The sequence below is a fragment of the Calonectris borealis genome, unplaced genomic scaffold (assembly GCF_964195595.1).
Source record: "Calonectris borealis unplaced genomic scaffold, bCalBor7.hap1.2 HAP1_SCAFFOLD_59, whole genome shotgun sequence".
NCBI classification, from domain to species: Eukaryota; Metazoa; Chordata; class Aves; order Procellariiformes; family Procellariidae; genus Calonectris; species Calonectris borealis.
The window spans coordinates 255,605-269,635 of record NW_027441465.1 but is presented as its reverse complement, the minus strand read 5'-3'; the positions used below and the strand labels follow the sequence as shown (position 1 = coordinate 269,635).

Genomic DNA, 14,031 nt, shown 5'->3' with positions numbered 1-14,031 from the left:
AAATTAATCTTGGGACTAATAAAGATACAGAGTGTGTGAATTGGTCCTTCGCTACTTAAAAGTATTACCTGCCAAAGGATGATACGCAGCTGCTGGTAGACGTAGCTTTCACACCAAACACTACAGGCTTATAAACTGGCCAATGTTAAGGTAACATCTGGCTAGCTGCTGCTGGCAGAGATAACTTTGACACTACTTCCTACTGGTTGACATGTACTGCTTCAACAGCACTTCTGATTTTTACAAAAAGGTCACTCTTAAGGCAGTATGTGGTTTGAGGTTTCTGCAGGCTTCTATAGTCTGCCCACCCTTCCCTTTGTCACTCATTTTTCCTCTTGATAGACTTGTTTTGTCACCAGCACAATGAGGCCCTTATACTGCATTATATTTGCTGTGGAAAAAGGCAGTCCAAAAAAAAAAAATCCATATAAGGAAAGGTCCATGGATTTGTGATTTGCAGTCAGTGCAAACTGTCAGAATAAACCAGGCAGAATAAACATGCTTATGGCAAGAATGAATGGAAAAAATGGGCTGAAAGAGAGATTCCCCTTTCCCAGCAGGTTCACTGAGATGACCAAAATAATTGTCCTTTCCAGTGCTTCCTCATAATTAATACAGAGACAAGTAAAAGGCTAAGTGCTTGGTCTTGGCTGCAATTCTTTCAAGCCATTTCGGCTGCATCCATGAGAGGGACCTGGAGTGCCGTTTCAAAGCAACACAACAGGTCCAATGGGGCAGCATCCTATCTCCATCCTTCTCCTTTGCCCCACCACAGGTGGTCAAGGACATTTGCAGGCAGCCATTTCAGGCAGCTGGACCCAGCCCTGAACAGTTTCATCTCCACCTGATCAGCTTCCTAAACTAGCTTACAGCATGAATGCATGGTTGTTAATCATTGCTGGTGCTCACTGCCACCTGCTGGGGGTTGGATTGGTCCATTGAAGCTGCAGGGAGGGTTGGGATGAAAGCTGACATGAAGGGACTGTGTGATGTGGCCATCCTCAGCATCACATCATTATTGCTGCCAGCGTTTACCGAGTGGCCAAGCAGAACTGAAAATGGTTTTGTGAAGAATGATTTTTTTCTATTGTTTTACTCTCTTGGAACTTGGGTATAGCAAGCATAATTCCCTGCAAACTTGTCACAAAGGTTTATTTGACACTAACATCACAGGATCTCAGAGCAAAGTGGAAGGAACTGTAAATGCTTTCACTGATAACTGGCACAGCTGCTGTTTCTCCACCTCGGGAAGGCAAGGGAGTCACGGAGGGATGGAAGGAGGAGAAAGGACTGGCAGTCACGGGGTGAGGGAGCACTGTAGACAGGAGACACGTCCTTGGTGTACAGGTGAAAGCAAGCTCTTTGCTCCCATAGTGGTTAATGGTTAATTTTTTAACCCATCTGTTTTTCAATTGGTCCTGAGGCCAGCTAGGTGCAAAGATGAAAGGCACTAAAGTGAAGATAGGCAGTGAAGGGAAGGAGAGGGTTTTTTTTGCAGTGAAGCCATGTTTTTTGCTGACTGGAATTGGTTTTGGACAGCCATGCAGTTTTCTGGGAAGGAAAGAGGAGTGGTATAGCTCATTGTGCTGAGGTGTTTCTTCTTGCAGCATGATATCAGAGGGAAATAGAAGGAGTAGCAGAAACCTCCATTTTTCATCTCCTCTCCTTCACAACCATCATTAAGCCATGGTTGATTAAAAAAAAATTTTAAAAAGTAAGCGTTGTCATTCGAAGATTAGTTCAACATGTTATATAGCATCAGTGCCCAACCTTTGGGGAAGTGGGATGTACCTTTCTGCCTGGACTCAACCATTGGCAAGGAAAGGCAGGTTCCAATATAAAGGGATCACTAGCAAAACAGCAGCTTAATTTGAACATGTGAAATCTGGAAAAGTTATACCAAACTTTCTGGTGCCTAGTGAGCTGATTTTCCCACCTCTCAACTGTGCATCAATTCACTTACTGAACACTATGTTTACTAAAGAAAGAAAACAAGGTAAAGAAACAGATTAAGATAATTTATTTAAATCCTATCTACTGCTTCTGCCTTATGCAATAGCACATAACTCACTGAGTTAAACCTGGCTGGAGAACAAGACTGGATTCAGGATACTGCTGATCATATGGTATGAACATGCTTCCAACCGTTCCTCAAAAGCACTGTCCTTTCTCTGTTAGATTCTGCCCATTACTGCAATCCATACCTTTTTTGCACAATATAATACTGCTCTCTTTTTCATGGCAATGTCTCTCAAATACTATTTTAAAATCCCTCCTAAAACTTCAGTCCCCCATCTCAGCAAGTTTTCTGCTTCCCCAGTTTTAACTTTATGTCACTCCATGGGACTGAACCTTACGTTGCTCACGTCAGGGAGCAGCAAAGGCAGGCTGACCCATAAGGGTAAGTCGGCCAAGAGTTGAAGGTGATGGCAAAGCAGGCCTGTAGCTGTGTGCTCACCAACAAAGATCTCGGCCACAGTGGAGGAGGTCCAGTGATGATAACCAGAGTCAGCCAACAGTTATCGCTAGGCAGATGTGTAGGGATGAAGCAGGCGGAATGTCAAGCACCAGGGTCAGGGTCGGCATCTGCATCAGTGGAGTAGATGAGCACGCATGGGCAGGGCTGTAATGTACGTAGCTCAGGTAGGGACTAAGAACAAGAGTAGAGCTCCTGAGAGAAGCAGGGGAGCCTCTGCTAAGGCTTCTCAAATGTTTGTCTTTTTTTCATTTCCCAATACCCAAACCAGTAATTGAATATTTCTGCCAGTTAAGTTAAATTCCCCAAGTCTAATCTCTTTTGCCCATGACAGCAATTGATAAGTGATTTCTTGGTCTTTATTTTAACCCATGAGTTTTCTCCCTCCAGTTCCTCCTGTTTTCTCTCCCTGTCCTGATGGAGGAGGAGGGAGTGAGCATCTGTGCTGGTGCTTGGCTGGTAGCCAGGGTCAACCCACCACATTGATGCAGAGAAATGAGGTATGCTCAGTACCAGGCCAAATTTTAGCACATGCTTGGAAAACACCACCTCTCTTTTAACTCTTTTTCTGACCATAAATTTTCCAATAAGCTTAAAGTTTAAAAGAAAAGTTTTCAAAACACCACTCTTTTCCTTTAAAATACGTTTATTTCATTTCTTGATACAAGAATGGCAGAATTTGGCTTGCCTAACTTTAGGGATGACATTCAACCTAACATAAATACAGAACATGGAGTACAAGTCATGTTGCCTAGAGGAGGAAAGACAGGTTTTATAACATCACCTAAATTACAATTCTATCTTCAAGCAACTGAAACCATTGCTGTACTGATAAGATTTATATGACCTGTAATGGGAACTCAGACTCCTGCCTGGGGTTTTGTGAATCTGATCGCAACCTTCTTTCAACTAATTGATTATTTTGTCTTTTCTCAACTTTTTTTCCTCAGTTTTAGCCTCAGGTTTCTTCTTATTTATTTTTACATTACTGATGTCTGAGATCTAACTTTTCCCTTCTTCTTTCCACTGAACTCTTTCCCTAATCTGTAAGATCTCATAGTTCTACTTCAAGAAGCTTTAATGGGACAGGGATTAAGACTGGCTGGATAAGAGGTGTGAGTGTCCCTTCTCTTTTGGATAGAAATGGGTAAAACATGTCTGCAGGTTCCTTTCCAAGCCTTAGAGGCATTCTCACCAGGACACCCATCTGCTTTGCTTCATAAAAGTTCACTTGCCCTTCTTCCAAGTCCAGAAGCACACCAATCACTGAATTACTCATCTGCTGCTTCTCAATCCTGCGGTGTCCTTCGCTAGAGAAAATCTCTCCCTGGGACCTGTGTACAGCCCAGTAGTCCTCCCCAGGAAGGAGCCCTTCCTCCTCCTGTCTCCCTTTCTCCCTCACCACTCCCAGCACCCAGTCCTGCTGCTGGTCCACCTCCACCTCCCAGTAGCGTTTCCCAGCTGCAAACCCTTCCGTCCCCACCAGGACAGGGACTGTGGAGGGAGCGTTTGGGCCAGCAGGTTCAGACGCGTTGCTCTCCACATCTGGAGCCGCTGGCACCTGGAGCTCCAGGACTCGGCAGTCAGGATTCACAGTAATGGGAACTGGAGGTGAAAATGAGAATCATCCAATGAGCAGAGTGGCTCAGGGACCTCTCTCTGCATGGGGCTATGCGTTGAAGCATTCGAGGGTCTGAGCGGTCCTGCTGCGATTCAACAAAGAATTTAAACATTCCCCAGAACAGGGCATGCAACCACTGATGAACCGAGAGGCACCTTGGAGCTGTCACAGCTATGTCCTCTCTCAGTGCGCAAGTCCACACGCTTTACAATAAATCTCTCTTTCTCTTTTCCATACGGCCATCTGCCCTCTCCGGAACTGTGTCCACACCCCACCCCAGATTTTGACACCTTTCAGCAACTCCTTTTCTCGGTCTTCCCAACTGCCACATCCCGGCCTCATTTCCTGTTAACCAAGCCAGGCATACTCCTGTGACTCCAGCTCAGTTGGTGTATCTCTAAAATCATGGCATTGTCATTTCAGGGTGGCTTGGACAGATGGCCACTGCATTTTCACACCCTTCCTCCTGCCAGCTTACCTGCGTGGCTTCTGGCTTCCCAGAAATCTACAGAAAGGAAACAGAGAGTAGTGTTTTATGAATCTATTACGCAGTTAGATGCTTGTCAACCTACAGTATTTCTGTCTATTGATGTGCAATTATTGTCATTACTGTGATTCTGCCCCAGGGTTGACTTTACTTAATGCACCAGTACATATATCAAAAAATCAAATTTTTAAACTGCTTACCCAGCTCAGCTTTGAGTCGCTCTGAAAGGGAAAGATGTTCTAGTTATTAACACTTATTTTGTGAGGGTTTTTTCAAAGTTGGACAATCCCAAACAATAGAAGATCAAGCAATGCCATGAGTCAGTATGAGGACTTTTTTTAATTGGTGTGATTTAAATTTTTGAGACTTTGTTGCAAGATGAGGGACACAAACTGGGGCTCTAGGGAAGGTCTGCACTTGTTAACATTTAATAAGCATTTTAGAGGACATTAAGTCAGCCAGTTGGGCTGTGTGGAAAAAAATTAATTTCTTTGCTGTCATTGTAATCATTCAGGTGGATGTGATTTGTAAGGAAAAAACACATGATGCAACATAGGTGCATGTAGCTTTGGTGTAATTTTTAGGTAAGAAAAGCTTCTGGCAAGGAGGATTATTCATAGTCCAGAGAGGTCTTAAAGCAAGCTGTGTGGCAAATCTCTTGAAGAAGAAAACTGAACCTCACTGTGAGGAGACATTTACGTTGGCTTCACCCTCACAGATGGCATAAGTCAGGCTCATCTGAACACTTGTTTTTTTTTTTTATGAGGTTTATAAAAATGTAAGATTTATACAAGATGTTTTCTTACCGAGGCGTTGTCTATTTTCAAACATTACTGTAAAAGAATAATAAGTGAAATAAAAACTTGAGGAGATAAAAATTAAGAGGTGAGATCTGAAGGAAATAATTCTATAGCTGTGCAAATACTGAAATGATTTTTTCCTTTAAAATTTGCCATGTGAAAACTTGTTAACTTAAATTCTTAAAAGCGTATGTTGTGGATAAAAGTCAGGTGTAAATTAACACAACTATACTGCACTGTTTCTATGCTCTAGAGTTATGGCACTCTTTTTTTTTTTTTCTTGCCCCTCTTCCCTTCATTGTACACCTCCAGTGCTGTCTGAAATGGTGTGCCCTGGGCAGGAAACTCATGGCATCTCAGCAGAATCTAGATATCCTAGTACAAACAGCTGAATTTCAACCCAAATGAACATAGTCAAAATAGTTCGGTATACAGGCTCAAGTGACCAAATGCAGGTGTCTATTTTTGAGTTCTCTAGATGCAATTAGCGATATTGCTGATCAATATAGATGGCACTGATAGTATCCTCCTTATGGTGGCTTAAGTTGTCTACTGTCTATTCATAGGCACAAGCTGCCTCATGTTATTTGAGATGCCCTAAAGTCTCCTGCCTGGGGTTCAAGAGGCCTACTGATCCAAAAGGAGTTGACCTCTGGGAGGGTCTTTGCTATATGTGACCTCTCCAGGTGGGTATCTCAGTTGAGGGATGAAGCAGGAAGAGAGGGGGAGGCATGACATAATATTTTCCTTAGTACTTATTTGTATGTAGCTAAACATCCAAGCCAGTATTTCTCAGGATACAGAGTCTGAGCTGTACCTTTTTGGCTTTGTTACAGCTGTTTGAATAATATGACTAGAAACTGAAAAAGAACAGGAGCAGTAAGTCAGAGCTTCAAGAAATCTCAGTACAGTCAGCAAGACTCCAGGCAGAGAGGTTACTCAGAAGCAGAAAAGTATCACAAGTCTCTTAGAAACAGAGCCACACTAAATAATATATTTTAGCGGTGACTAAAAATGAAATAAAAGTGACAATCATTTGAATAAAGGCAAGCTGCTATGCTAGTTTATGAAGTAGCTTATTTTCATTCTCTCATACATACCTACTTGTAAGAGTTGATTAACATTGTTTTAATTGTAGAACTATATTTACCTCCATTGTTGGTTTTCTTCTTTGATTCTAAGTTGATCAACAAACAAAACAAAAAAAGGAAGGGGGAAGGGAAAAAAAACATTACTGGCTGGCCAGCTGGTTTAATTTAGAAGTTAAAAATGATGAGATGAACTTTTAAAATTTTTTCATTGTCCTCAATTACTAAAGCTCCAACAAGTTATTGGGAAATTGATCATATTTTAATTTATAATCAAACATGAAAACAGGTCATAAAAATGTTTGTTAAAGGGAACAGACATATCCAGAAGTAATTCATATAAAAATCTACATTTTGTTTGCTTTTTTGGGGCTGTAAATAGCATGTACCCCAGAAGTACTAAAAGGAACAAGAAAACTATATTCTTACCTACTTTTGTCTTCAAAAGTTCTTTTTCTGAAATAAATTTTACATGATTATTAATGTATAAGTTTCAGTATCAGATTTTAAAAGTTTAATTACAATGTTTTCTTGAATACTTTTGGTTTCTTTTACTGCAATAGTATATTAACATAGGACCACCCATGATCAACTTAATCTATTTGATGAGGTAAAGAAGGTTGAGTTACACAGAGAATTATGAAGTCAAATAAACAAACAGGTAAATTAGCACAGAAATTTGGAGGAGACCTTAACTAGCTAGAGAGGTTAGACGATCTTCATCCGACCTCTTTTATGTATCTACAAGATGAATGTCTCATCCCATCTAGTTGCTTTGTAGATCCCTTATAGTCAATGTAGGAAGCCCACCCCACCACCCCCTCCAATCTCCTTCTCAATAATAGCTTTCTCAAACAGTTTAAATCTGATCTCTCTCTCAATGTTCCTGTTTCTCTTAGCTGACTATGAAGACAAGACCCTCAGGTCTTGACTTCTATTATTTTAGAAACTTAAATAAATTGAATCTCACTGGTAAGTTGAAAGGCCAAAATGAGGTAACTGAGCTCCTCTAGACTATGTCTTGTTTACTGTCATCATTATTTGAGAAGAAATATATGCTGACCACACACAGAATTTGCAGAAATTGCAACAGGAATTGTTTCTTCAGGCTACACTGTCTGGATGAGAGGATCAGAGTCAAAGCCATGGGGTGCAATTTAAGAGTAAACAGCTCAAGGCTTGGTATTTAATTTTATTTTTCTCTAATAATCTTGGGAATTATTAGCAGCTTAAAACAGAGGAGGCAAAAGATCAGAATACATGGATTACTGTGATCCAGCCATGCAAAAAATGGAAAATAAACCTGGCATAGAATAACGGCATTTTCAGAGCAACTACAGCATTGGTAAGGTTATACCTCAATATATTAGTGCAATCGTACTAGATCACTGTGTATCAGTCTGTTCACCATCTTGCATCAGAGGATTGCCCTGAGTGATTTACTCTACTTCAGGCTACCTATGGAGGGGTCAATACTTTTTAATTATAAAGGACAATGTGACCAATTGTCATTGAATCCTTTATGCCGATAAGGACTGCTACTTTAGAGATTCATGTCCAAGAAATCAAAATGCCCTAGAACAATGCCTTTGATTTTATGTTTTCAAGATATCCTCACAGTTTTCAAGGAGCATTTACCTGTTACTATGCTCTTCCTCAGTCTTACTGGGGAAAAAAAAAATTGCAATATTAATTATTCCATATCTCAAAAAAAAAAAAAAAATTATACCAGTCATATATAATGGTATATTATTATGGAATGGTAGTTGAAAGTTGAACCCATCAGTTCTATAGAAAAACTAAGTCATTTTAACAGAGATTTATTTCAATACCAGAAGACTTTAGAAATACCTGAAGAAAAAAGAGCTACTGAAACACCAACCATTTACTGACAAAGCCCCTCTATAACCTCACATCTGGAGAAGTGCTAGAGGCAAGGAAAACTTCCACATGCAAATAGGTAGACAGATAAAACACCTTTGTATTGAATTCCTCAGCTGATGTTGACATTTCAGTATATTTTTTTTTTTTTATTCTTGTCCTGAGGAACAGTTGAGTGAGCTCTGGAACAACAGAAGCCATTGACTGTATTGTTGTATTGGAGTCTATGCAGCAGGAGACTACCCCAATTTAACTGTGCTCACAACGAGATCTGCCTACGAGTGAAAGAAGCAAAGCTCCCTGCTTAAGCAGCAGTGGCAGTAGTCAGAGCTGAGCAGTGTCCAAATACCCCCACATTACCTTGATGCTCTGCAAAATTGAAATACTTAAATATTGATCATGCCTGTGTTATTATCACACCTATAAAACTGCTTCCGAGACTGTTGCTGGTACAGAAACATGAACTTTTCTCCTAAAATACGGTCATATGGGTTTATATTTAGCTTCTTCATGACTCACCTTCTTTACGAGATTGTCTAAAACTACCTGGAAAAAACAAAGAAACTTTTAGAATTTTTTTCAATTTTTAAACAAGGTGTCTATTGAGAATATTGAAGCATGATTTCAAAATTTCTCATTTTAAAATGAGAATTTTTTTCAAGAATCCACTATTCTAAAAGCTAAAATCATATTCTGTGCCTGTAAATATCTGTGATCATACACAATGGCATCTCATAGTAGTGACCTCTTGTAAAAGATGTTCTGTGCATTCACACACATGCAGCCCCCACCCATACTCTACTTTTAACTATACATCTGTTAATTTTTTCTGTCTCCCTCTCATTCCTTTATGTTTCTTTCTGAATCTGATGTCAAAATGTTATTTACGTTTTATGTCATTAACTGTGTTTTGCATTGTAGGTGAAAACTTCCGTATCAACTGTTGTAGGTGGAAATACTTACGGTTTAGTTTATAACCTATAGCAGCAGTAACAGATATATTAAGAAATAAAATTACAAGGAAGGCCGTCATCCAAGGTGAAGTGGAAGGAAAGAAGACATCTGTAAAATATAAATGGTGTCACCTTCACTGAATGTTTCTGAAACAGCTAAGAGAGGCTCCAGTGGCCAAAGCATATGCATCTAGTGCCATTTTATTTGCTGTAATGTATCCTTTACGGCCTCCTCCTGCCACCCCTGAAGGTTGTGGGTCTCCCCTGAATCCCAAAACATCCATGTGCTGCGCTGTCAGCTATTCCAGGCCATCAGAGATAGTATTAGATGCCTACGTACAGGCAATCAAACTGTGCTCATACACTACACAGACTCATTCAGACTCAGACTGCCATGGGTAGAGGCAGCCGGCTGAACATGAGCCAGCAGTGTGCCCAGGTGGCCAAGAAGGCCAGTGGCATCCTGGCCTGTATCAGGAATAGTGTGGCCAGCAGGAGCAGGGAGGTGATCGTGCCCCTGTACTCGGCACTGGTGAGGCCGCACCTCGAATCCTGTGTTCAGTTCTGGGCCCCTCACTACAAGAAGGACATGGAGGTGCTGGAGCATGTCCAGAAGAGGGCAACGAAGCTGGGGAAGGGCCTGGAGCACAAGTCTGATGGGGAGCGGCTGAGGGAACTGGGGCTGTTTAGTCTGGAGAAGAGGAGGCTGAGGGGAGACCTCATCGCGCTCTACAAGAAAAAATTTCTTTACTGAAAGAGTGGTCAGGCCTTGGAACAGGCTGCCCAGGGAAGTGGTTGAGCCACCATCCCTGGAAGTATTTAAAAGACGTGTAGATGAGGCGCTTAGGGACATGGTTTAGTGGTCATCATGGTGTGGAGTTGATGGTTGGACTCGATGATCTTAGAGGTCTTTTCCAACCTTAATGATTCTATGATTCTACATTTGGAGAAGCTACCTCTTTATGAGGTATATGTGCTGAGCAGCCCATCTCTGAGGACAGTATTTGCTGTTCAACCACAAGATGAAGTTTTCAGCAAAGAACTGTCTTCAGTGGCATTTCAGATGGGAAAAAAGGATCCCCCTCTTCCCTTTTTGAAATAAAATTGCCTACTTTCCACATCAGGAATCATCTAAAGGGAGGCACATGCTGAAGCTCAGAGTAATCATGGTGGCGTTAGGGAGAGAGAAGGGGATGGGTGCAGACATTCAGCATTTCCTATCAGCATATTCCAGCTGTCTCAGGTCATTGTGCTGGGTACCCTGGCAGCATTGTAGGACCTTTGTTCTCCCCATTGGCACTTTTAAATCCTTCCCTCTCCAAACTGGCACAGTGCTCTCAGGTGGCAGCTAACAAGAGCTCTGCATTAGTATTTATAGCTAAGATGTATCTTGAATGTAACAAGTAATCTAACACATAAAGGTGGACTTCTTATCATGTCATCCATCTAAACACTAGTCGTTTGTGTTTGGGCTGGGTGTCCAGGATCACTCCAGGGTCAATGGAGAGACAACGGACAGCAGCCTACCAACTGGTCCTGACAGCAATTGATCCTGGAGGTCACTCACCTGAAATCAGGACTCGGGATTCACACATTGTGTTGAGTAGGTCATTGACTACTCTGCAGGAGACTTCCTTGTCAGATCCTGGTTCGAGATTCATGGAACTTACAATATCAAAGACTCCTGAAGAAGTCTTTGTGCTTTGGGTGGTCACTTCCTCCTTCCGTGCCTGTCCCTTACTGTTCAGCCAAACTGCTTTGGGCTCTGGAAACCATCCCTGTGACTTGCAGGTGAGGCCGATGCCCTGACCCACATGACCATCCAGGAAAACAGAAGACTCATCACCTTTAGCTATAGAGCAGCAAACAAACAAGCTCCAACAAACAGGAAACAAGATATTCTCTCACTAAACAGTACATGGTAGGAAGGTCTTCCCCAGATTTATCTATAAACACAGTGTGTAAATTCATCAGATTTGAAATTTTAGTTCTCATTAAATTGCTAGTAAATAGCTCTTCCTGTGTTACATTAAAATGGGACATTTTACGTACGTAATCTCCCTTTTACAGTCCTGATAGAGACAGATCTTTGGACTGTTTTTTGTTACCTCCACGAACAATTGGAATTAAAATAAAGTAGCATGGCACTGACTGGAAATTTGTTGGTAAAACAACGTTGGACACCATGAATAGATGAAAATTGGAATATTGGACAGAAAATGAGATGATGTTAGGGCAAGAGCACAAGAAACGGGTTGCAGTGCCAAATGCAGTTTCAGTGAGGATTCAGTTGCTTCACCTTTGCAAAAACAAGCTTGTTTTACCATAGGATCCATCTCTCTCCTACCTTTAAATGTTTTAACGCTAAGATGCTGCCTACAGTTCCTCTGTAAGGCTTGGCAAAAAGACAGCTATGGTTACTCAGAGTCTGCTGGCAATAGAGGTAGCCTAAGCTATAGCAGAGGCTGGTCTTTCACATGGCTAAGAGCAAGTGAGATGAATTCAACCCATTGGTACCCCATAGACCTTTCTGATGTTATGCAACTGGACTGAGGAAGAAGTAGCAAATGCCTGCCATTCCACTCACCTGCCACCTCCAGGTCAACCACCACTTCATCATACCAATTCTCAAAAAAGACACTGCAGGTGTATTTCCCTTTATCCGAGAGCATGACATTTTTCAGGTGAAGAGACACGTTTCCCTTATTAAATTCAGATGGAAAAAAATTTGTCCTGCCCTGGTATGTCTTGTCCTCATGAACTGGATTGTGTGTATTTTTTCCATCATAAATGGTGACATCCATTTTTTTTGAGTTTCCAGTAAATATCCACTGAACAGAAAGTCTCTCAGGTTTTATCTTAACTTTCAGCTGACAGGGCAGGATGACTCCTTTTCCAATGACTCCAGTGACAGGCTTGTCAGGAGGAATAATTTTATACTGGCCTGCAAGAAGATATAGATGTAAATCTTACCTGTCATAGAATCATAGAATCATAGAATAGTTTGGGTTGGAAGGGACCTTTAAAGGTCATCTAGTCCAACCCCCCCTGCAATGAGCAGGGACATCTTCAACTAGATCAGGTTGCTCAGAGCCCTGTCCAAGCTGACCCTGAATGTTCCCAGGGTTGGGGCATCTACCACCTCTCAGGGCAACCTGTTCCAGTGTTTCACCATCCTCATTGTAAAAATTGTCTTCCTTCTATCTAGTCTAAATCTACCCTCTTTTAGTTTAAAACCGTTACCCCTTGCCCTATCACAACAGGCCCTAAAAAATCTGTCCCCATCTTTCTTATAAGCCACCTTTAAGTATTGAAAGGCCACAAAAAGGTCTCCCTGAAGCCTTCTCTTCTCCAGGCTGAACAACCCCAACTCTCTCAGCCTTTCCTCACAGAAGAGGTGTTCCATCCCTCTGATCATTTTCGTGGCCCTCCTCTGGACCTGCTCCAACAGGTCTTTGTCTTTCTTGTGCTGAGGACTCCAGAGCTGGACTCAGTACTGTCACAAATGTTCTCATTAGCACTTCCTATAGGAAACTGGAATACATACAGGTATGTGAATGCAAGAAAAAGGAGCTATTCTGCTCTGGTAAAAATCAATAAATCAGAAAATGCTCTGGACCAGGATGTTATCTCAAGAGCAAGTTCCATAATCTCCCATTGTAAAGGCTAGTTTACCAGGCATAGATTGATGGGACAGGAGGATTGGAGAGGAAGATATCCTGTGACAGTAATCAGATCACATCTCTGTGGGTCCATATGAGCATATACAAACACAGTTTTGTAACTGAAGACCCCTGCCATCCTCTGCCATCCTTCACCATTACCACTTAACCTAAGAACATAGTGTAACCTCAGGGAGATGCTGCTGAGAATACTGAGCTCAGTCTGTAGACTGTTTCAGGCATAGAAATGGCATGTCTATCATGCAGAAAAGCTAGCTCATTTTATAAAGCTGGAACTCACAAAGGCAGGATTTTGCCTACCCAATTTCAGACGTCCATAATCTTTTCACTAGGACGGGTACATTCAACGATGAAACACACCACAGTAAGTACATTTCATTTCAACTGCAGGCTACTTGTTGCAAAATGGTCATTAGTGAAAAAGGACAAGCTTAGTGTTTAGGTTTAACAGCAAAAATACTAATGGCCTTTTACAGAGCTTACTTTCCCATTCAGTTCACTACTCTAAAGTGGGAGATACAAAAAGGAACCTAGGCTTTCTCAGCATGATAAAGTGACAGGGTCAGCCAAGCTGAAAAATGACTTCAAAAATGGGAAAGGAAGCTCCCTGAAGAACAGTCATCAGGGGTCTGTGAATCTATTTATAATCCCATGTTGAAGGTTTAAGTGAGGCTTTAGTATTGCCTAGGCCTTGTGCCATCTGCATGATTGAAGCATATTAAGATTTCATATAATGCTACTGTTTGATTCTGGCTTCAGACAATGAGTGGAGGGAATAGTGAGCGTCTGCTATATATATAAGAAAAATAGGTATTGCTATGAATATGTTGCAAATAAAATATGCAGTGCCAAAAAAACCCCACAAAATCTACATATTTTTTTTTTTTTTACTTCTAGATCTATCCACTAGCTCTGGAAATTAGATATCATTTTAAATCAAATTGGGATTAGAACAAAACCTAGATTTACCTGTGACTGAATTAATTATCTGTAGAAAAATAATGATGTGAAGAGTTGTCGCCTGCTGATATCTGGAACCCAT

General features: G+C 41.3%; 1 protein-coding gene across 1 annotated transcript; it reads right to left on the bottom strand.

The window, feature by feature from the left end:
• Positions 1 to 3,255: 3,255 nt before the first annotated feature.
• On the bottom strand, positions 3,256 to 14,031 carry LOC142076505 (butyrophilin subfamily 3 member A2-like). The gene is made up of 8 exons (XM_075138787.1): positions 13,959 to 14,031; positions 11,894 to 12,250; positions 10,874 to 11,158; positions 9,317 to 9,415; positions 8,873 to 8,899; positions 4,785 to 4,805; positions 4,576 to 4,602; positions 3,256 to 4,081 (listed from the first exon to the last, which is right to left on the bottom strand). The coding sequence occupies exons 1-8, from the start codon at positions 14,029 to 14,031 to the stop codon at positions 3,531 to 3,533; spliced, it is 1,440 nt and encodes a 479-aa protein (XP_074994888.1). The 3' UTR covers positions 3,256 to 3,530.

Coding starts and splice junctions, on each gene's coding strand:
- LOC142076505 (XM_075138787.1), bottom strand. CDS start 14,031: ATGGGTTCCAGATATCAGCAGGCGACAACTCTTCACATCATTATTTTT. Junction 4,806..8,872: donor TAGACAATCTCGTAAAGAAG/GTGAGTCATGAA, acceptor TTTCCCTTTCAG/AGCGACTCAAAGCTGAGCTG. Junction 4,082..4,575: donor GGAAGCCAGAAGCCACGCAG/GTAAGCTGGCAG, acceptor TTTCACCTCCAG/TTCCCATTACTGTGAATCCT.